The sequence below is a fragment of the Centropristis striata genome, chromosome 4 (assembly GCF_030273125.1).
Source record: "Centropristis striata isolate RG_2023a ecotype Rhode Island chromosome 4, C.striata_1.0, whole genome shotgun sequence".
Taxonomy (NCBI): Eukaryota; Metazoa; Chordata; class Actinopteri; order Perciformes; family Serranidae; genus Centropristis; species Centropristis striata.
The window spans coordinates 1,567,178-1,590,861 of NC_081520.1; the positions used below are offsets into that span (position 1 = coordinate 1,567,178).

At 38.8% G+C, this 23,684-nt stretch overlaps 1 protein-coding gene across 1 annotated transcript in view; it reads right to left on the reverse strand.

Moving 5' to 3' along the window:
• LOC131970615 (calsyntenin-2-like) overlaps positions 1 to 23,684 on the reverse strand; it is a 444,672-nt gene that overhangs the window by 268,976 nt on the left and 152,012 nt on the right. The window contains exon 2 of the mRNA XM_059332049.1: positions 8,426 to 8,548. Coding sequence (XP_059188032.1) covers positions 8,426 to 8,548 — 123 coding nt within the window. The remainder of the gene's footprint in view (positions 1 to 8,425; positions 8,549 to 23,684) is intronic.

The following is a 23,684-nucleotide window of genomic DNA, read 5'->3' on the forward strand; positions in this document are numbered from 1 at the left end:
ACTTCTTATTTGCAAAGAATGATTGCAGAACACAGACAGAAGTAAGAAATAAGCCCCTTTGTTATTCAGAGTTTAAAATACTGCATAAATGATATGTTTCAGCCTTGATGTGTCTATGCAGAGTGAATGTGTGTGTGGCTCACTGAGGGCTGGTGAACCTGTCTAACTGCCAGCGCTGTTGACTGAGCGGCGTGCACACGTGGGTCAATGGTGAGACATTTGCTGGCAAGAGGACGCCGCGGGGCTCCAGGGACCGGTGGAAGTGAAGCGATGACACATGAATATACCGCGTGGCCTGACACGCACGGCACTAAAAGATGCCGGGGGTGTCGGTGTCTGTGTGTGCCGGCCACGGAAAACCAGGAGTGACTGACAACTAGCTAACCTGTGTCAAATAATGGCTCTCAGCACAGCTTCTGCCCATTAACCTTGTTAACCCGCCACTTTAGAAGCCGGCTCAGCACAGTGGGAGCAGCCTCACAAAAAACGCCACTTCAGCTTAATAACCGAATGGACCACTGTGCTGGTCTCACTTATTATTATCTGTCACTGTGAAGACCAGAGTGCTCTGAAAAGTGACTTTTTCAAAATGTGCTTTACATTTGTGCATCAATAATGTTTAACTGTTGTTGTCATACAGAGTGACATACAGTTAGCACGACTTTAAATTACAGCCCAGACACAAGAAAAGTGTATTTTACTCTAAATCAGAGATTAAACAAGTATGAAAATGATACAGAAATAAGGACCCGGGTGAATGGGGGTAATTTTTCAAGGAAAAAGTCTCAAATTTATGAGATTGAAGTGGCAAATCTATGACAAAAAAATTGCAGATTCATGAGGAAAAAAAGCAGCAAATTTATGAGATTAAAGTGGCAAATCTAGGACAAAAAAGTTGCAGATTTATGAGAGGAAGTGGCAAATTTATGAGATTAAAAGTGGCAAATATAGGAGAGAAAAGTTGCAGATTTATGAGATTTCTTTATTGCTAAATCCGATTGCAAGTCTCTACCTGCACACAGAGTACACGGCATGCTTCTGTGGTGATGGAGTTCCTTGAAAAACAAAACACTAGCCTATTTTTTCCTCATAAAAATAGGGGTGTAACATTTTTCAGTAGTCACGTGTTTGCAGCGTGATCACAGCAGTGGCTGTTTCATGTCACAGTGAGCACAGGAATCATTTATTTCCAACATATCTGGGTGACAGATAGTAGAGGGGTCGCTTGCTGATCAGAAGGTCGATGGTTTGATTCCTGACCATGGGAGTCTATAGTAAAAGTATCCTTCATCTGCAGTGGTGTGCTTTGAAGTGCTTTGCGAGGTCACTGTTACTAGAAAAGGGCAATACAAGTGCAGTCCATTGGTGGTTCATAAATGTCGAGATTCAAAAATGGCAACATTTATTCATGCAACAGGGTTTGTTGAATCCCCAGTAAATGCCAGTGATCTGGGACATTACATTGATTTTAAACTGTAAATCAACAGCCTTAATTCAACATGCAGAGCTGGGGATTAACCCACCAACCTCTAAACTTGTGATTTCCGGATTTCCCACTCTGCCATCTGAGCTACAGCTGTCACTTGTGGATATCTTTGATTCTGTCTTTACCACATTAAGCCTCCCTTGAGTGATGCAGTTATTCCATTAATCATATCTAAGCAGATGCGAATGAATCCTTTAATACTTGTTTGTAGCTTCCATCAAGTCAAGTGCTTTGGCAATTAGTTTTATTTTTAACTTTGTGACAAACCTAGCAAATGGAAATGTTTTCCAAATGGGACTCCCAAGACCCGAGGATCTTCCAAAGTGACAGCTTTGATTAAAAACATGGAGATATATGTTCAAGGGCAGTGTCCCTTGGTGTTGTGCCCATATGGAACCATTATGCCATTGAAATGTATAGTCAATGCCAACAATCAGTAACAAAGGAGGAACTAGTGTACAGCTCCGAACACGTCAGATGGAAAAACTATTGATATCTGCTGTCAATCAATTACTAGCCATGTTTCCATCAATGTATTTTTTGAAGTACTGCGTTAGAAAAGCTAAATAAAATGGCAAAACTGGATAAAATGACCTCAATTTAAAGAGTTGACACACTAAATGGGATATGGAAATGCCTTTACCAAGCAAGTTCTAATAAAGCAAACTTTTAATAACTGATCAAGTGTTTCTGACTTGACTTTGGTCAGGTTGGCGTGCAATACTACAACATTTTTCAGAAACACTGTCTATTCTTTTCAACCTGTTTTCTTATATAACCAAATTGTCAGATGTGATCAGGTTCATTCTTATGAGACAAGGTCAGCTAATGGTGGTCAGATGATGTCACCATGTCCAAAATCAAATGCCTTAAAGAGAACAGTTATTTATCGTGCTATCAGTTATTGGAATAATTGCCCACTGAATATACGTGAACTGAATAGTAAAGTATCTTTTAATTATTACTTGAGAATGCACTATTTAAATCTGTGAGTAGTGAATTAACATATTTACTGTATGAAAGTGAGAATTAATGTCATAGATATGAATGTAATAACTTATTCGGAATGATTTCTGATGACGTATATAATAATGTCTACAATGTTTAATTGTTAAGTGATTTTTGTTTTGTCTTGTGGACCCCAGGAAGACTAGCTCCTCCCACTTTTGGTGACAGCCAATGGGGATCTTTTTAACAATAAACAATAAACAATAAACTTTGTCCTTGTCTCTGAACAGGATGTAACATGTCCAGTACTAGCTGACATGACAGAACCATTTCAACTTGCCCAGTTGAACCAAATTCCTAAAGAATTCCCGAAAGTGAGAGTTGTGACCTCCACTTCTCCACTATAATTACTGGACAATAACAGCCATGCACAGCCTATACCGCCAACTACTGGTGAAACTATGCTAAAGCCTTGTTGATTCACCCGCTAATTCTTTTTTTTTGGACATATTACACATTCTCAAATTTGACCAATCGTCAAGCACTTTGGTAGGAACATTGTGAAGTCTGTAGAATGGAGGTTGCACTGGTGGACCAGAGCACTCCATCAAAGAACAACAAGTCATTTATGCTTTTTGAAACCATAACCAAAAAAAATTGGGCAAAACGTGAAATGCTGTCATGCATGCTGTGGTTGCCATGCCCAGATATTGGCAAAAAACCAACATGGTCTCACAGAAATCCATGAAATAGCCACGGATTTCGCTTAACTCAAAATAAGTGGAATAGCCACGGAATCACTCAAATTTCCGTGAAACTGACACAGATTTCGCTACAATGCAAGTTAATGACAGTCATATCCCGTGGCTATTCCAACATACAAAGTGATTATGTACATTCACTGAGTGAATATTTAGAAAATAAAACATATATTTCTCGCTAAAAATGTGATCAAAATCCATTTTTATGCAGAAACAAAGTCAAAATATACATTTTTTCACTAAAAATGAGAGAACTGTCCGCCATGTTTTTTGTTCTGACCGCCGGGACCTTGAAAGTCACGTGACTTGGAACGAACCAATAGGAACAAATATCCATGGAATAGCCACGGGATATGACTGTCATTAACTTGCATTGTAGCGAAATCCATGTCAGTTTCACGGAAATTTGAGCGATTCCGTGGCTATTTCACGGATTTCTGTGAGACCATGTTCCAAAAAACCCTTACCATTAATCCCAATGATCTGCAGAATGTCCAGCTACCCACACTGTCCCATGTGCACCATATAAGACTGAGGTTTACCAAGTAAAATCCTCACTTCGCTACTTTTCTGCACAGTTCCACCTACATCCCTCCATATATAGCTGTCACTGGAATGAAAACAGGAGTGGAAGTTGACGACTGACTGAGTTTGTGTTGGCACTTGTCAACTAATATAATTATGTGTTCTGACAGACTTAGACACGGGCATACGCTGCAGACGCGTCTTGTTCATACACATTTGTTCAGTAAATCAGTTCATGAATAAAAAATATTCTTAGGTATAGCAGAAAGCTGGAGATGTACATCAAAGTGTGCTTCCTTGATGTTTCTATCTGAGGCATATATCTGTCTGTATCACCCATCTCTTTCTTTTTCTTCTTGTGTTCAGCTGAGACGCCTGCTCTTTCTCACACATAGCCACGCATAAACAAATGAGCCCATCTCCACCAGTGTGTTTCACTCTTCCTGACATGCTGTCTGTGTGGTTTTGAAGCTTGTAGCTGCAGTGATGGCTGATGTCAGTCTTAGCCGGTTTCCAGGCGCAGCAGTGCCACGTTCCCTGTTGTTCCAGACCAGCGAGTGTGGTGACTGTTGCTCCTGCTCAGCAGACAGAAAAGATTACTCAACAGGTCTGAAGTGATGTAAGAGTTGTAGAAATGCTTTGGGGTTCTGCTGGCTTATTACAGTTTTCCTACGGAGTTATTTACTGAGTCATGAGGTGCTTCATGGGAGGCATCAACATGGTCTCACAGAAATCCGTGGAATAGCCACGGAATCGCTCAAATTTCCGTGAAACTGACACGGATTTGGCTACAATGCAAGTTAATGACAGTCATATCCCGTGGCTATTCCATGGATATTTGTTCCTATTGGTTTGTTCCAAGTCACGTGACTTTCAAGGTCCCGGCGGTCAGAACAAAAAACATGTTGGACAGTTCTCTCATTTATAGTGAAAAAATTAATATTTTGACTTTGTTTCTGCATAAAAATGGATTTTGATCACATTTCTAGCGAGAAATATATGTTTTATTTTCTAAATATTCACTCAGTGAATGTACATAATCACTTTGTATGTTGGAATAGCCACGGGATATGACTGGCATTAACTTGCATTGTAGCGAAATCAGTGTCAGTTTCACGGAAATTTGAGCGATTCCGTGGCTATTCCACGGATTTTGAGTTAAGCGAAATCCGTGGCTATTTCACGGATTCCTGTGAGACCAGGTTGGAGGCACAGGTGGATAATTCATGCTTTCCTATAAAACACATATATTCTAAATTTAAATCAATTTGCTGGGTATATAGATGTGTAAATGAAACACAATTACAGTTTTTGAATGTGTAATGTAAAAGTGTCAAACCAAGCAGGTGGTGATTTTATGAGCTTATAAACAAATGTGTTTTCTGTGTATTACACTTCTTGCCTTCGCCAATTTAACAGCATTACTGCAGCCAGTCAGTCGTTGGGTGTCTCTGTCTTAGATGCTCTGTAATTAAAACCTGGCTGGCCAAGTTAATGGGGCTTAACCGCTACCTGTGCTCTGCCCTGCCACTCTGCCCCAGCAATTTGTCGGAAGAAGGCAGGATTACTGGATAAATGTCTAGTTCCTGACCTGTCTCTGCCTGGTTGGACACCGCTGCTTTAACACTGCACTGTTAAAAATGTTTGTAGAAATAACAGTAAAACACTGTCAAATACATCAGAAATAGGGCGTAAAATAAAAAATTGTATATCACCATATTAGACACTTTTAATTAATCAAAATCAAATCAAAGAATAGCACAAAACTTTTACTTTTTTCTGCCATAAAGTGGAAGAAACATACAGTTTTGCTGTAAAAATATAACATTTTCATGCAAAATTTATGGAGAAATACCATGATGTATGATTGAATGACACAATTACCCTAAAAATAACATGAATACTCAGTCTAAATTACAGTTTTTGCTGATATTTACATTTAAATTTAGAGTAGAAAATCCACTCACTGTAATTTTTTACGGTGAAGTTCTGGCAACCACAGCTGCCGGTATTTTACCGTAAATTAAACATATTTTTTTTACAGTGTGGAATTATCAGGAACGCAGATAGCTGCTCTTATTTATTTATAACTGTTAGACTGCAGCCTGTGACTTCTGCTAAAAGTTTGTTTTGATATTTTCTATGTCTGACCGCCGCATTCATCACATACACCACTACACGGTTTATGTCACATCATAAGTTATTATCATAAACAGTAATTTTCCCATTTTGCAGGTTAATATGCCCTGGACATCTTACAATATTAAATGCATACAAGAGAATATATACATTATTTATTATGATATGATATGATATTTTAACCCTTTTGCCCTGTTTGTGCATTTCTGTGCATTTCCTATTTGTTTTTTTTTTACAGATTGATGCATGAAATTTTGCAATCTTGTCCACGAAGGTCACCAGTGGTATTATCTGGCACTAAATAAAAAATACCAATGCAATCAAATCAATTTTGTTGCTAATCTTTGACACATCCAAGACTTTAAACACCACCAAAGCTCCAGCTCCCTACTATTTATTATTTGTAAAATAATTCATTTTTTGTGTTTGTGTGGGCGGAAGAAATTATGGAGTAATTCAAATATATAAATTGGCATATAAAGGGGTTAAAATTCTGAAATGGATTGAATGTTTGGTAGTTTTGAACACATCTGAAGTCTTTTAAGAGATTTATGAAAAAAAAACAAAAAAATAAAACAGAAAAAATATTGATGTATGGTGATTTAAAGCCTCGTTGGGTTTCTTGCAAGGCGACATATAGATTTAAGTCATATTATTATCAGTGGTGGAAAGTAACTAAGTACATTTACTCAAGTACTGTACTTAAGTACGGTTTTGACCGTACTTAAGTACTTTACTTGAGTATTTCAATTTTGTGTAACTTTGTACTTCTACGACACTATATTTTAAAGTAAATCTTGTACTTTTTACTCTACTACATTAAGAGATTTAACATGAAAAACATGATACATTTAAAATGATTACCCATTTTATTTATATTAAAACTCATAACAGTATATAATGTAGTTAAAATGTTAATATTATTAATAATAATAATAATAATAATAATAATAATAATAATCTATTAATATATTTAGAATATATAAAACAATCTGAGTGGGTCCATTCTGCATTAAGAGTACTTTTACTTTTGATACTTTAAGTACATTTTGATTCTGATACTTGTACTTTTACTTCAGTAAGTTTTGAATGCAGGACTTTTACTTGTAGTGGAGTAATTTCACAGTGTGGTATTAGTACTTTTACTGAAGTAAAGGATCTGAATACTTTTTCCACTACTGATTATTATTATTATTAAAGCTAGTGCTAGGTAGCTAGGATGATAAACAATCAAACCATTATTCAAAATGACCAGCTTGTCAGTTTTGGAAGCGCATAAAAGCTTGTAAAAAGTCTATTTTGTTTTATTTATTCATTTATTCTATTTTTATTTTATTTTATTTTTTTCTGTGTATGTATATATATATATATTTTGAGTTTCTTATTTTGCACCAATGGGAGTTGCACTCCAATTTTGTTGTGTATATATACAATGACAATAAAGGCTATTCAATTCTATTCTATTCTATTCATAAGTGCACATATGTGGAGATGAAAACCAAAAAACTGTGTGTAAAGTGGTGATGAGAGCAAACAAGAGAGACATGAGAAGTGACAGAAATAGCCGGCTGCTGTAAGACTGACTGGTGATGTTAATGTTCTTGTTTTTTAATAATTTAGTGAGAAATCTCTCTCAGTACCCTCACTTATGAAATCCAGGAATACCCATGCGCTCAGCATGCTGAGTGTGTGTGTGTGTGTGAAGGTGTGTGTAGTTTGTCAGTGTGTAGCTGTCAGTCTATGGAGAGCCAGAGGACATATGCTGGTCAGCCAGCTCCCCCTCCCTACTGTCTCATCATTTCCTCTCTTTCTCCCTGTAGGGTGGCCATTACACTGAGCCCCCTCAGGCCATGCCACCACACACACACACACAGTAGCAAACAATGGGGAAATGTTTTAGTAAGCATGCACACATTGCACAATTGCACACACACATACACACTTCCTCTTCATCCATCCATCCGGCCAAGCTGGAGGGCCTTGGTGAGTGGGCTCCAGCCCCGTGCAGCAGCCCCATGCTAAGGCCTTGGCCACATTAGCACCCTGGCGAGGGATCGGCGCTCGCTGGGCGCGCCAACAGCCTGCAGCTAGCGTCCTCCCACAAGAGCTGGCACCCATTAGACCAGCTGGAATGGTCACAAAGTGGGAAGAATCTAATCCGGTTGGACTCTTCTTTTTTTTTTTTTGCACTGTCCTCAGCCACCGCGGGGATTATTTAGGCCACTTTCCACTCTAAATAAATGTGAAATATGAGTCTTGTATGTGATGTGTGCTCACTGGGAATTATTGGATTAAATGGATGCTCCACAGAGCATGGTTAACACTAAGAAAAAAAAAAAAGCTGTGATGCAGCAGTTATAGTACATGGAGCCAATTTAAAACCTCTTCACAGTGATACCACATGACAGCTTTATATGGTTTATATCCTGAGTGTAAGTATATCCTGCAGCTATGCTTCCCTGTGCGGATTAACACCTGAGTCATCGCTGGCTGAGTTAGCCTGTTTCTGTCCCCGTTGCTATGATCACCCTCCTGTTGGCAGCCGGGAGTTTAAAATGTGCCGTACCTGCGTAGGGGATGGGGGCGTCTTTGTCCAGGGCCACCAGAGGAGGATCCAGCAGGACCACGTCGGTGTTTTCAGTGATCACCCCATGGTACGATGTCTCAATCCACGGCTTGTGTTTATTCACTGTGAAGACAAGAAGTCAAAATGTCAGTTCAACACGACCACAACTGTCAGTCTTAACATGCTGAGATATACATCTTCGGTTTCATTTCACCTGGGAAACTATCCACAGATAAACAAACACTACACACAGACAACAGTGCACCCCAGTCACAACACATGCACTTTTTATTCTGTTCTTAGAAAGTTTTAATATACACTACCGGTCAAAAGTTTTAGAACACCCCATTTTTTCCAGTTTTTTATTGAAATTCAAGCAGTTCAAGTCAAATGAACAGCTTGAAAGGGTCCAAAGGTAAGTGGTGAACTGCCAGAGGTAAATAAAAAAAGGTAAGCTGAACCAAAACTGAAAAATAATGTACATTTCAGAATTATACAAGTAGGCCTTTTTCAGGGAACAAGAAATGGGTTAACAACTTAACTCTATGGAGTCTTGGGCTATTTTGTCCATTTTTTAATTCTTTTCATGTCTTTGTAAGTCATTTTGTGTCTTTTTTTGGTCATTTTGTGTCTTTTTTTGGTCATTTTGTGTCTTTTTTGGTCATTTTGTGTCCTTTTTTGTCATTTTGCGTCTTTTTTTGGTCATTTTGTGTCTTTTTATTGTCATTTTGTGTCTTTTGGTTACTTTTTTTGTCATTTTGTGTCTTTTTTTGGTCATTTTGTGTCTTTTTTTTAGTCCTTTAGTCCAACATAAAATGTGATTTTGAATCTTTTTTTTTACTTTCAAAACACTATCATGCTCAATAAAGAATTTTAAATGTTGCAAAAGTGCATTCATTTCAGAGTACACTGAGACATTAAACTGCATAATTTTCAATTAAATTCTGGAAAAGTTGGTGTGTTCTAAAACTTTTGACCAGTAGTGTACATCTTCAGTTTAATTTAGATAGATAGATAGATAGATAGATAGATAGATAGATAGATAGATAGATAGATAGATAGATAGATAGATAGATAGATAGATAGATAGATAGATAGATAGATAGATAGATAGATAGATAGATAGATAGATAGATATATCTATTTCACCTGGGAAACTGTCCACAGATAAACAAACTCTACACACAGACAAACACAGTGCTCCACAGTCACAACACATGCACTTTTTATTCTGTTCTTGGCAAAGCTCCTCCAGCTCCTACAAGACATTCTCATTTTGCTAATCTCGCCCACAACCTCTCCTCTCTCCTTTGTTCTTTTCTTTCTTCAAACATTCCCTGCAGGTCTGAAAGCACAGTGCCATGCTTGATCAATGACCACCGCTGTGCTGCCAGCAGAAAACTGTATCCAAGGCCAAGACAAAACAAAGTTCATGAGCTGAGGGCCTGATTAAGGGCCATAATTGAGTAACGGCCCCCTGGGCTGTGTGCGGCACCGTGCCGACACACTTGCCATGTGTGAACCATCGAGCGGTCAAAAGAAGAAGAAAAGACGGAGTTGAAGAAAACAACCCAAACTCTGGAGTAGTGCTTTCCAGCTGGAATTACATTTGGTCTGCTTTGACTTCAAGTTGAAAAATTACACAAAGCCAGGCTGTAATTTAAGGCTCCTTGATAACTAATGCTTAAAAAAAACACATTACATGGTTTAATGGGAATAAAGTGCAAACACAATAATTACTCTCTATTCAGTGCAAGAAAAGAAGTGGAGTCCAAGTGCTAATCAAGCAATCATTGCACACAACTTATTACTGAATGTCAGTAAAAGCCACTTATAAAGGCCAAAATGTCTACTTTCCATTTGACAATATGTTCTCACAGCACTTCAAATCTGGTCGAACAGCACTGCATCCATTAGAGGTGGAGGAAAAATCGATACTGCATAGAATCACAATATTTTGTGTAGCAATATTCATTTTGATTCATGGCTACCAAGTATCAATATTCAGATTGATCGCCGTCACTCGTGACACGTAGTGTCACTTTTAGGAATATACTGGTATCATATGAAACTATAAGATGTAAGGAGTCTATAGGCACCATGTGTATCAGGATATCGTGTCGGGAAGTTGTTGAAATAAAGCTGCAAAGTTACCAGGCTGCAGCAGGCTGACTGCATCCACACTGCAAAAAAGCCAACTTGTGTTTTTTGGCCTAAAACAGTGATTTAATTTGGTAAAACTTGGAAATATAAATTATTGACATTTAGGGCAATAATGTAAGTTAGCACAACAAAGGAAGCCAGTTGTCTGCTCAAAAACAAGTTGGTGAGTTGTTGTTACTTATATCTTTAAGTTGGGGTTCACAACAAGGGACAATAGTTCTGATAACTCTTATTTCTTTGTTGGGAAATTCGGTCATTAGCGAAAGCTAGCGGCTAACTGATGCTAGTGGCACTGCTTGTAACAGCTACAAGAGTAGTCATTAGCATATCAATGCTAACTCAAAATTGTGGTCGCAACATTAGCTGACATTTCATAGCAGCGTTACAATCGTGCCAATTCAGCACATTGCAGAAGTTAGCAGAAGTAAGGATTAAAAGTTATTACAATGTAAAATTATAAATTAGTACAACTTACAGTTGAGTTGACAACAATCTGAATTCAGAGTTGAACAAACTCAAAAACAAAACTTAAAATATTTAGTTTAAGTGTCCAACTTAAAATTTTATCGAAGTTTGTTGCCTTGAAATTTTGAGTTCACCCAACTTTTCTTTTTTTGCAGTGCACGCACCTCCCACCAACACACATTCAGGCCATGCTATGCTAGTAAAAGTATCTGAAAACTACTTTGAAGCCAAATAGTGTGGTGGAAGTTATAGATAAATGGTTTAAAACAAAGGTTTTCAAAATGGGAGGCAGGCCTCCCAACAGGGCTCCTAACAGTGTTATGGGAGGCTGTAGGACTGGAAGTGAAAAATATGACATTAGTTATTACATTAGTTAAGAAGATCACATGGAACAGCCTAAATATCTTTGCTTGGTTAAAGTTTGGAGGAATATTATTTTTCCTGAAACTAATAAATGCCTGAGGACAGACATTTTTTTATGAGTTCAGTGTCATCTGAAGTTATGTCAAACAACAACATTGTGCTCCACTGCCAGGTTTCTATGGGACTAAATAACATTTATTTTTCATTGGATAAAAAACAAACTTTTGGCAGACAGACAGAAAACACTGTAAAAATCCTTTGTAAGAGACACGATAAAGGACCAACCTTGATTGATTTTTTAGCACAAGTTGTGTATAATTATGTTTTTGAGGACTCTGTGTAGCCGCGAGAAGCTAATGAGACCTGGGGAAAACACACTTACACCACAGGGATGCATATTCATGAGTGTCAGCCCAGAAAGCATGGCTAACGGGCCCGATACAGTCAGAGGAGATCATTTACAGGGGCAGAGAGACAGGAACACATTAGTCTATTAGGATGTGATAAATATGCATGAGTTTGCTTCAACGGTGAGGGGTAAAATGATACTGGATTTTAACTTTAAATGCCGAACCATGTCTTTGTGGGAGCTGACGCTGCTGTGCAGGAATTTCAAAGAGAAACATGATTTGTATGGGTCATCCTTGTCACTGCTAAAGCTAAAGCAAAAAGAGACAAACCTGTATTTTGTGGAATGTGTGATGCAGGTACAGACTAATTAGCATAATGGTATTTATGTCAGATCTGGCTCTGGAATCATATCGTTAAATGTCTACAAATGTCTGTGTTATCATAGGCAAAACTGAGAACATTTGAAAAAATAACTTCCTCCAGCTTGGAACAAGTGCATAACCCCAATAAATGTGTAATACAGGCTCTAACACTGTTTGAGCACAATGCGTGACAGCTAATGAGGAGTCAGGAGAACAAGAAGAGGCTTCATATTCACTCCTCTTACAGCTTAGGAGCCCTATTGACCTTTAAATCCTTGATGTCGCCGTATGTGCCGCTCACCGTGACTACTTAGCAGTGCCAGGCTGACCTAAATGCTCCGTTATCAGCAATGCCCAAATTTTCTTTTGTACAATGAGCACAAAGTGATCCAGCTGCAACGCTACGATACAGCAGAGAAAACGGAGGCTCTCTCCTGTCATACAGGAAGTGTCAGACACACTGAGGGCCATGTGTGATATCCGTGTACCAAACACTTTCCCCATTCCCCTCAACTAAGCTACACCTATTTAAATGCTGAAAGTGTGTGAGAGTGTATAAGGCAGACCTGGGCATTGGGATTACCCAGAAATTAGAAATCAATACAACCGCAGTGCTTTTATTTTGAAGGTGGTTTACGTACCCACCTGCAAAGACTCGACTCTTTAACTGATAGTTCACAAGATTTATTTAAAATCGTAGCTACATGAACATAAAAATAAGACATTCCTTGGTGACCTTGTGAGTCCACCGTAAAAGCCAACAAACATTAGCATTAGCACTTGAGCAAACAAGCAATTTTACTATAGTTAAGTGAAATCGTGGTTTGATTATTTTCCCCTGTGACCTATGTGACGTCATTTCAACAATTTTCTACTCGTACCCACAAACTTGAATTCATGTTCACAGTGAAGACTTCATAGTCGTAGAAACTAGAGTTGTATTCACAAGACATTGCACTCACAGCTTTTAGATTCATACTCACATAAAGACAATCCTAACCCTAACCCATGCCAAATGTATCCAAATTGAATCTTGCCCACAAGGTACCAAGGATGCAACCTGGTCTCACAGGAATCTGTGAAATAGCCACAGATTTGCTTAATTCAAAATCCGTGGAATAGCCACGGAATCACTCAAATTTCCGTGAAACTGACACGGATTTTGCTACAATGCAAGTTAATGACTTGCATTGTCATATCCCGTGGCTATTCCAACATACAAAGTGATTATGTACATTCACTGAGTGAATATTTAGAAAATAAAACATATATTTCTTGCTAGAAATGTGATCAAAATCCATTTTTATGCAGAAACTAAGTCAAAATATTGATTTTTTTCACTAAAAATGAGAGAACTGTCCGCCATGTTTTTTGTTCTGACCGCCGGGACCTTGAAAGTCACGTGACTTGGAACAAACCAATAGGAACAAATATCCATGGAATAGCCACGGGATATGATGTCATTAACTTGCATTGTTGCAAAATCCGTGTCAGTTTCACGGAAATTTGAGTGATTCCGTGGCTATTCCACGGATTTTGAATTAAGCAAATCTGTGGCTAATTCACGGATTCCTGTGAGACCAGGTACCAAGGATGCCATCCAACCATTGGTAGTCCACCATTGGGCAGACAGCAGAATCTGATCTCCATGGTTGTGACCTTTGTGATTCCACAGTACACAGGGTGGAGTGGATCGCTCCATCAGCTGGCCGAGCTGCTCTGCCGCTGCGGGTTAATGATGTCTCAGAGCCTCGCTGCTGTCTCTGTGTGTGTGTGTGTGTGGGGGCTGGAATGGTTTTTCACCAGGAGTGATGAAGGCATTAAAGGCGCGTCCACCTCCAGCAATCACAGCGGTGTCTTGATGGGGTGCCACCTACGTGTCAACCCCACCCACATCTGCAGCACATCTGATCACTGGTGGGAAATACTGCCGTAACAGAATGGGGTTCATGTATTGGCAGCTTGAGACATGCCCCTGAGTCATTAACACAAAACGGATGGATGCGCTCCACTCTCAGACTATCAGAGGTTGGAGAGGGGTGGAGGGGGAGGGCGGAGGGAGGGCAGGGTGGAGAAATGAAGCAGCCAGACCATCAGTTGCACAGACTCCCAGGGGAAACATTGCAGCCGCTTACCGCGATCGAACCCGCGGCTGCAAGCGCTAATGCCTCGACACTAAGTGATTAGCTACATACTCCTCCATGGCAACTTGAATCAGAACTAAACACGGTTAATCCCCAAATCAATATGAAGGGAACATGACACCCCGCACTGCAAAATTTGTCTGCATTCACTCTGCAGGTGGAGTTCCTCTCTGGGCTAAATTCAAGCTTTTGTGCGCTAATGACATGAGAAAATGTGTCCTTTTGGCATTTTGACTGAACTATGTAGGTGCTTTAGGCTTCAGACAGCCTCTAATAGAATGTGTGCTTAAAGAAAAAAGCAGCAAACACACACACACACACACACACACACACACACACCTGGGAAGGGAAAATGCCTGAGCTGCTCTCCAAGTGACCCCAATTTTAAAAGCAAACACCCTCATTGGCTACTAAAAGCACTCAGTAAATGGCATGCAATAACCTCTGTTTGTGAATGGAGCAAAGTCGATTTGCCAGCTTCTTATGAAACCTTGTGGCTGTTTGGCTGAACATGACAAATCCGAGATGCAAGGTCCTTTACATCTCCCGGACAGAACAGGAATCAAACGCACCGTTTTCTGTTTCATGTGTTAACAAGCAGAGGAAACTGCTCGTACTAGATTGTTGTGTTTGCTTATTCAAACCTGAGTCGGGATTCAAATACCATGACCTTTCGCCACCGTGTCACACAGGGGGAAGCAGTGGGGTGATTTCTGTTAACTGGCTTCAAGGCAGACCGAATCCTTTTACTTTGTATAATATTTCTCAGAAAGCCTGCAACCTCATTTTAACCTTCATTTTCTCCGTTTCTTTTAATCAAAAGCAAGTCGTTCCACCTTTTACTGCCTTCAGCTGTTCTATATTTGTAGTAACTAAATAATTTAAGCAATTTAATAGGAGCCTCCTTGCTTGTAATTTTGTCTTTTTACAAATGAGTGGAGTTAAAGGCCCCGGAATTATTATTTTGTTCTATAAAAATTAATTTCATTAAAGGGGCTGAGTGATCCACTTATCAAACCTGGACAGGCTAATAAAACGAGGTTGTGTGACAGCTGAGAGGTGAACTTTGCTGCTCGCTGCCGGTCAGCGGGACTATCTCCCGCCGCCATTTCACCGCCAATTAAGCCGAGAATTGTGGATTTGACTTGAGGCTCTTAGACGCTATAACGGCTGATTAATCTCTGACCAGCGCGCCACCGTCACCGTGCTGGCGGGCGCCACCTTTTAAACGTGCCGTTGCTGCAATCTGAACACACACACCCCCCCGGGGGGGACAGAAGAGAAACAGTTGTAATTAAAAAGAACTCTGTAGGAAATTAAACTCTGATTGATAAGGTCAACAAAAGGGGCTGAGATGAATACATCAGCATAATGAAAAGTAAACGTAGCAGAGACAGTTAGCCATTACTGCGACCAACAGGCAATTACAGGGACACGGCGAGCTGGGAGCTCTCGCCAGCTGAGAGAGGCTCAGAGATGCCCATCAACGGGTCACTGAGAATTATTGTGAAACATCCGAGGTCCGCCTGCATAGCGGGGACCGTCTCCCATCTTCTCTCTCTCCCCTCAACTCGTTACAGTGATCCGTGTCTTCTTTGAACCTCGGAGATCTTTGCGAACTTTAATCTTCTTTGCTCTCACTGCACCGGCTTTGTGCTTCACAGAGCCGGCTGACAGGACCCATCTGCCACGAGAGGACTTTATTAAATATAAAAGCTTCTAAGTAGATCTCCCGTCTAGATACATTGAGTCCTCAGGTTCCTGAACACTGATTCTGACTCGAGATCAGTCGACTAAAGGGTAACACGTGTAGTCTGAGAGCTAATAAAACCCACATAGCACAGTGCATGAAACTTGTAATTTGACTGCTAATTAATAAAATATATTGGCTGAGGTGAAGATAATCTTTATAGAGGATATTAAAGCCGAACTCCAGAAAAGACTGAGAAGAGAGAAATTAAAGAAAGGAGTGGTGACTTCCAGCCTCTAGTATGGGTCAAGCTTTAAAATTGTAAATTGTAAATGGATTTCATAGTGCTTTTATAGTTATAATGACCATTCAAAGCGCCTTAACACTACAGATGGTTATTCACCCATTCACACACTGGGAGCGAGGCTACCTAAAAATCAGTTTAGTGAGTTTAGTGCGTTTTCTAATGTAATTTAAATGTAAATTTCAGCAAAAAAGTATGGTATTTGTCCATTAATTTTACATGAAAATTGTATATCTGTCTTTTTTTGGTAACACTTTACAATAACCAACTAAGTCATGTTTATGTATGGTTTATAAACCTATTATTAACCATTTACAAAGTGCTATACATATTTAATCGTGAAATGTTTTTTACCAATTTCCCGCAAGGTATATGAATCATTTCATACTTGAGAAAAAAAAATCATTAACATACTTAATATTGTGTTACAAATGTTAGAATGAGTGCAACCAAAACTATTAATAAACTATTATTATAATGTAATTGTTTGTTAATGGTATATTAAACTTAATCTTATATGTAAACTAACATTAATATCTGTCATAATTTATTTAATTTATTCTAATTGTAATGACTATAGCTTACATTTAATGAAGGCCTATAATTCAGTGTCTCAAAAAATGTGAATATTACAAAAGATCAATTTTAAAAAGTATTTTTAATATGGAAATGTTGGCCTCTGAAGAGTATGTCCTTCTATATGACTCAATACTTGGTTGGGGCTATTTGATAGATGGATGGATGGATGGATGGATAGATGGATAGATGGATAGATGGATAGATGGATAGATGGATAGATGGATAGATGGATAGATGGATAGATAGATAGATAGATAGATAGATAGATAGATAGATACATGATGGATAGATAGATAGATAGATAGATAGATAGATAGATAGATAGATAGATAGATAGATAGATAGATAGATAGATGATGGATAGATAGATAGATAGATAGATAGATAGATAGATAGATAGATAGATAGATAGATAGATAGACAGATGGATAGATGGATAGATGGATAGATGGATAGATGGATAGATAGATAGATACATAGATAGATAGATAGATAGATAGATGATGGATAGATAGATAGATAGATAGATAGATAGATAGATAGACAGATAGACAGATAGACAGATGGATAGATGGATAGATAGATAGATAGATAGACTTTATTTATCCCAAGCTGGGAAATTACAGTTTACAAGTCAATTACATTTGACTTGAACTACTGGAAATGGACTTTTCCATCATATTCTAATGTATTGAGATGCTCCTGTATTGAATTCAGTGAGGGACACTAAACTAAAAAGAACAGCAACGTTAGGTTATGTGATTTGAATTGGTGGATCCCATAATAACAAAAAAGGTTGGAATTTGAAATGATCTGACTAAAGCAGTGTGTTTAAAACAGATGAGAAGTGAATCTCAGCACATCAGTGTTTGCAATGTTAAACACAACAAGGGAACCAAAGAGAGGATCAAACCACAACAGCTGCCAAGCTCAACAAATAAATATGAAAAGGGCTTTTGGTGCTCGGGTTGAATACAAGCGGGTTCATTATTCAGTCAGAGCATACTGTACAGCAACAGAACCTGCCAGAACACCTGGTCACAGCGAGGCCGGCCCTCCCGACCTCTGCTGGGCTTTACTCCGCTCCTTCTGCTGCCGTCTCAGCTCAGAACACAGTCTGGAGGACATGTACTGAGAAATAAACTTTCAAGCCATCAAGGGAAAAAAAAACACACTTTGTGTCCTCTGGGATGTAATTGGAAATCATGACTTGGCCTGGTACGAATTCACCTGTTGGCCCCTGTTTGGCCCTTTGTGGCTGTTATGTTTGGATTTAGTTTCTTGAGATTATGAGGTGCTCCTCGCCCGGGGCAGGGTGAGATAAAGCAGGATCACACCGCGCCTTTTTGGGGGGTTTGTTGAGAGAGGAAAAACCGAACAATTCAGAGGCTGCACTGTGTTGCCCTAGGTCTGTGTGTGTGTGTGTGTGTGTGTGTGTGTGTGTGTGTGTGTTCTTGTATTTCCTACATAGTGAGGACCAGAACACGTTTTTAACCAACAGAGTGAGGACATTTTTGCAAAGTGAGGACATTTCGGCCGGTCCTCACTTCTTTAAAGGCTTTTTTGAGATTTCAGACTTTGTTTTAAGGGTTAAAGGTTACATGATAATGATAATTAACTGAAACTGTATTGTGTGGTTACAAAACTAACTAAAATTATAGTGAAAATGTCCTTCGTTTTCGTCTTTGTCAACTTTTTTCACATATAATGAAGATGGATCAGACAAAGGAAATGAAGGCAAAATTTACTGTGACCTCTTTTAATCTCCCACCCAACAAATATCCCCCTTAAAAAAAAACATCATAAAAACTAAACTAAAGCATTTAAAATAAATACATACTAAACTAAAACTAGCAAACTCACTCTAAAAATCGGAAAAAAATTGAAAAATTCACTATTCCAATGAGGGCCCTCACAAAGATAGAAGTACAAGAATGTGTGTGTGTATGTGTGTGTGTGTGTGTGTGTGTTCTTGTACTTCCTACATAGTGAGGACCAGAACACGTTTTTAACCAACAGAGTGAGGACATTTTTGCAAAGTGAGGACATTTCGGCCGGTCCTCACTTCTTTAAAGGCTTTTTTGAGATTTCAGACTTTGTTTTAAGGGTTAAAGGTTACATGATAATGATAATTAATTGAATACCGGACTGCTGTGACAACCGAATTCGGGGATGAATAAAGTAATCAATCTATCTATCTATCTATCTATCTATCTATCTATCTATCTATCTATCTATCTATCTATCTATCTATCTATCTAAAGCATTTAAAATAAATACATACTAAACTAAAACTAGCAAACTCACTCTAAAAATTGGAAAACAAAAATTCACAACAAAATTAAAACTAAAACTAATGAAAAAATTACTATTCCAATGAGGGCCCTCACATAGATAGAAGTACAAGAATGTGTGTGTGTGTGTGTGTAGGTGTGTAAAACCTGGTATGTAAGCCTGCACATGACTATAATCGTGTGAGCGTTGGTTTAGTTGCCCACAGCAGGTTGTGTATTCTGGCCATGATCCCAGTGCATGGTGCCTGGTGGTGGTGGTGTGTGTGTGTGTGTGTGTGTGTGTGTGTGAGGTTCAGTGGCTGGCTGGAGAGCAGAGCAGTGTTGCAGCCTGTGAGAGCAGACACCGCCCTGCATAAACCCGTCCGGCGAGCGCTCCGACGGCGGTAAACAGAAGCTCAAACAGGAGCTGAAGGTTTGTAGACAAGGAAAAAATGATGAAGGTGTGTTTATAGTCCTGCAGCACACAGATAGAAAGACAACACAGAGAGGAGGCAAGTGCTGCCACACATATCAAAGTCCAGCTTTATTTGCACCTCAGTGAACAATGGCATTTTTTGTTTTGACATTTCTCTCCTTTCTACCCCTTAACATTGTCCCTGCAGCAAATTGATAGAGCCCTGGCAAAGGTCAGGCTTTTATCAGCAGCTTGTTTTCCATCCACCTCGCCTGAAGTGCAAAACCCCCCGCTGGAGTCAGAAACCACGAGCTAAAGAGGAGCCATGAGACGAGGAGAGAGGAGAATGGAGGGAAGCGGGATACAAATAGTCAGAGTTTGCAGCCGTGTTACTGTATGTGTTGCTCTACTTTCAGATGGGGACTTATTAACCTGCAGAGATAGGGAAAAGGCTGACTGCACAGTCGCTCTGCTGCTCTGCTACTGCACCCCCCAGTGCCCTTGGGGAAGAGCGAAAAAAACAAAAAGAGAGAGAGGGATATGTAGGAGTGTTATGCACAGGAAAAAAAAATCTACGGAACAACTAAAAGCATCCATCCTGCTGACCAGGAGTGGATGTATAGGATCTGAAAAAGCACCCTTGGTACCATTACCCCCGTCTATAATGACCCCTCTTTATAAAATGGCTTCAAAGCCACGAATGTTCCCTCTGTGCGTCATTTGAGAGCCATTAACCTGCTCCATTATTGTATGTGCAATTTGAGAAATGGCATTTACAGCGATCTCTCTCTCTCTCTCTCTCTCTCTCTCTCTCTCTCTCTATCTCTCACTGGGAGCTCATAGACAGATATGCCTACCATCAATATATTTATTTCACAATACAGATATTTAGAACTATTTGGTACAGTATATCTTAACTCTATTCAGGACTTTGACAGTACACCAAGCTTTATTATAACAAATATCAGTGAACATTGGGAGTGATACAGTATATTCCCTCCTTCAGCATCACATTGAACACAGCTGCTAGGAAAAGTTTCACTTTGACTTCCCTGTTCCTTAACTTGGAGCCAGGATTACGCTTTTCTGCTGTGGAAAACAGCCATTCATTTACAACTTCCAACAATTTACAACCAAACTTCCAACCTCCAAAGTGATCATGATACTACCTCCAGGGGGAAAAAAAACCCGGCGAAAATACCCTAAATATCAATACTTGGCGGCCATGAATCGATATAATATGCCATGCAAAATATCGCAATACTATGCTGTTTCAATTTACAATTAATGCTACTTTTTCACCCTTTAACCTCTATCTCTCTCTTTTTCTCCCACTAAATTAGTCTTTTTTCCCCATTTCCTTAAAAGGAACACTTTTGGATCAGTAGGCAATTTGAGTCGTGACACCTTCGCCTTTGTTAACCTGTCAGCCCTCCTCTCCATCTCCCAGTAGCAGCCATTTTTGTTGTTTGTCTCAACCTTTTTGAGTCGCGACCCCCAATTTAACATGCATGTTGTCCGCGACCCCCGCTCACTGGGAGGAAAGGAAACAAAATGACCAAAAAAAGACACAAAATGACCAAAAAAGACACAAAATGACCAAAAAAAGACACAAAATGACCTAAAAAGACACAAAATTACTAAAAAAAGACACAAAATTACCAAAGAAAGACACAAAATTACCAAAAAAGCAACAAAATGACAAAAAAAAGACACAAATTGACTAAAAGAAACACAAAATTACCACAAAAAAGAGACATTAAGTGTCCAAAAAGACTAAAACACATGAACACTTTAACACAGTGGAGACAGAGCTGACTTCCAAAATGATTTGGCGACCCCCAGAAATCATCTCGCGACCCCAATTGGGGTCCCGACCCCAAGGTTGAGAATAGCTGGTTTAGTCTGCCTGACACATTCTTCCTCTATCCGAATCCACAGCCAGACCATGGCTCTGGAAAATCAGTGTAATGACAAATCTACAGCGCTGTCCATGGTGCTGAAGTTGCTCTGGAAAACAGGCATTCATTTCCAACTTCCAACAATTTACAACCAAACTTCCAACTTCCACATGACATGATGGGGGAAGAAAGTCAGCCATAACGGATGGGGCGGGAGTCCAGAAACAGCCTTTATGAATTAATTTTGGTATTAACTTAACCTCCTGAGAGCCAAGCTTTTGTTTGGTATGTATTGTTAGTTTCTCCTAGATATTTTGGATTTGTAGGACCTGATAAATACAAAAACTAAGCATTGTCTTTGAACAGGAATTAGTTTTTGAAAAAAAAATAATGGGTTCATTTTACTGTATAACGCAATGAATTCACCAGTGAATAAAACTTTTTATTTCCTTACATTTACACCCTCTCATTTGAAGAATGACAGTAAAAGTCTATTCGTTTTCAAATGAATACTTCCTGATTAGCAGAGTCGGAACTTGTTGCTAATGCTAAAAATAGTCAAACTTGCACAGAACATCAAACTACAAACATTATTAAAGCACAAATAAACACGTTTTAGCCATAAAATCTGATCAGCTTTGGTACCTGGTCCACTTTTGTCTGGGTAAAAGCTGTTAATTGACTTTACCAAGATGCTGCCATCTGATTTTTACACTGATTGATGTGTTGTTCTTATTCTAGAGTGCATAGTTATAGTTAAGCAGAATGAAATACAAGGTCCAGAAAACCTAAAATGAAATGTGACGCAGGGTCACAGGAGGTTAATATATTTAGAATAAAAAATATAGAACTAGATGTTATCATCAATTTACCTCTTATATGTTATATTTGCAACCAACATTTAAAATTCTTTATTGAGCATGAATGTGTTTTGAAAGTAAAAAAAAAACACATCATTTTTAAAGAATCTGATTTTATGTTTTTTGGGGTTCAAAATGTTGATCCAGTGAGCCAAAGTGAAAAAAATAATTATCAGGTCATAATCTGTTTTCAGACACAATCCTCTGTTATTTGGTTTCTATTTCTGTGTGATATGTTTGCAAGAGATTGATTAAGAAAGTTTTGAGAAGATATACACTTTATCTGTCAATAATAAATCACATTGTCACAATCATTTCATGGAAAGAGGTAAAAAAAATATGTATTTTATTCCAACTTTATGAGCGACTGTGTAGGTTGTGTTGAAAAAATGATACCAACGTAGCATGGTAAACATTTTTCAAATATAAAAAACAGCCCCAAACTCCAAAGGGTTACTCAGTGTCACAGTGAATCATTGATTGGCTCACAGACACATTCTTATAGTTAAGAATTCTTAAAGTTGATTTGATTTATAAAGTGAGAGTGATAAGTCAGGCTGCGTGTGGTTCAGTGAAGTGTTTCTGCTGTTTGCAAAGTACAAACAGCTCCATCAGCCACCAGACAAACAACTGTGCATTAATTTGCAGGTTAAAAACAACTGTGATCATAATTAAAAGTAAAATGTAATCTTGACTCATTCCATGTTTTGTTTACTTTATTTCATTTTTTCCCAGACGTGCAATTCCACTGTAGTTTCTGTTTAAACATCACATAACCATGCATTTCCCCTACAGAGCTGCAGTGAATGCAAAGTCAGTGAATGTTTAAAGGAATACATTAAAACTGGACCTTTCACATTTCATCCTGTAGTGTGTTCCAAAATATAGTGTGGAGTTACTTCAGATACAGCAGGTTGTGATTGCAGATTTTCCTGACATGTAACTATATTCCCTGAGATGATTATGGAGCTATAAAGGGGATGACTGCAATGGATTATAGCAGCAGAACTTTCTGACATGAAGAATCACGATTGAAGCTTTGAAACTGAAAGACTACATGATCGAACATGTTCCAGCATGAATCTGACCTGAAACTGCAACCAAGTTGACATGATATTCCCTAATGTTAGCATGCAGCTACATGTAGCAGTGTATGTGATTTCAACACTGCAGTAATGATCTAATAACCTTTTATAGAAACCCAGTACACTGCAAAAAAGCCAGCTTGTATTTTTTGGCCTAAAACAGTGATTTAAGTTGATAAAACTTGGAAATATAAATTACTGACATTTAGGGCAATAATGTAAGTTAGCACAACAAAGGAAGCCAGTTGTCTGCTCAAAAACAAGTTGGTGAGTTGTTGTTACTTATATCTTTAAGTTGGGGTTC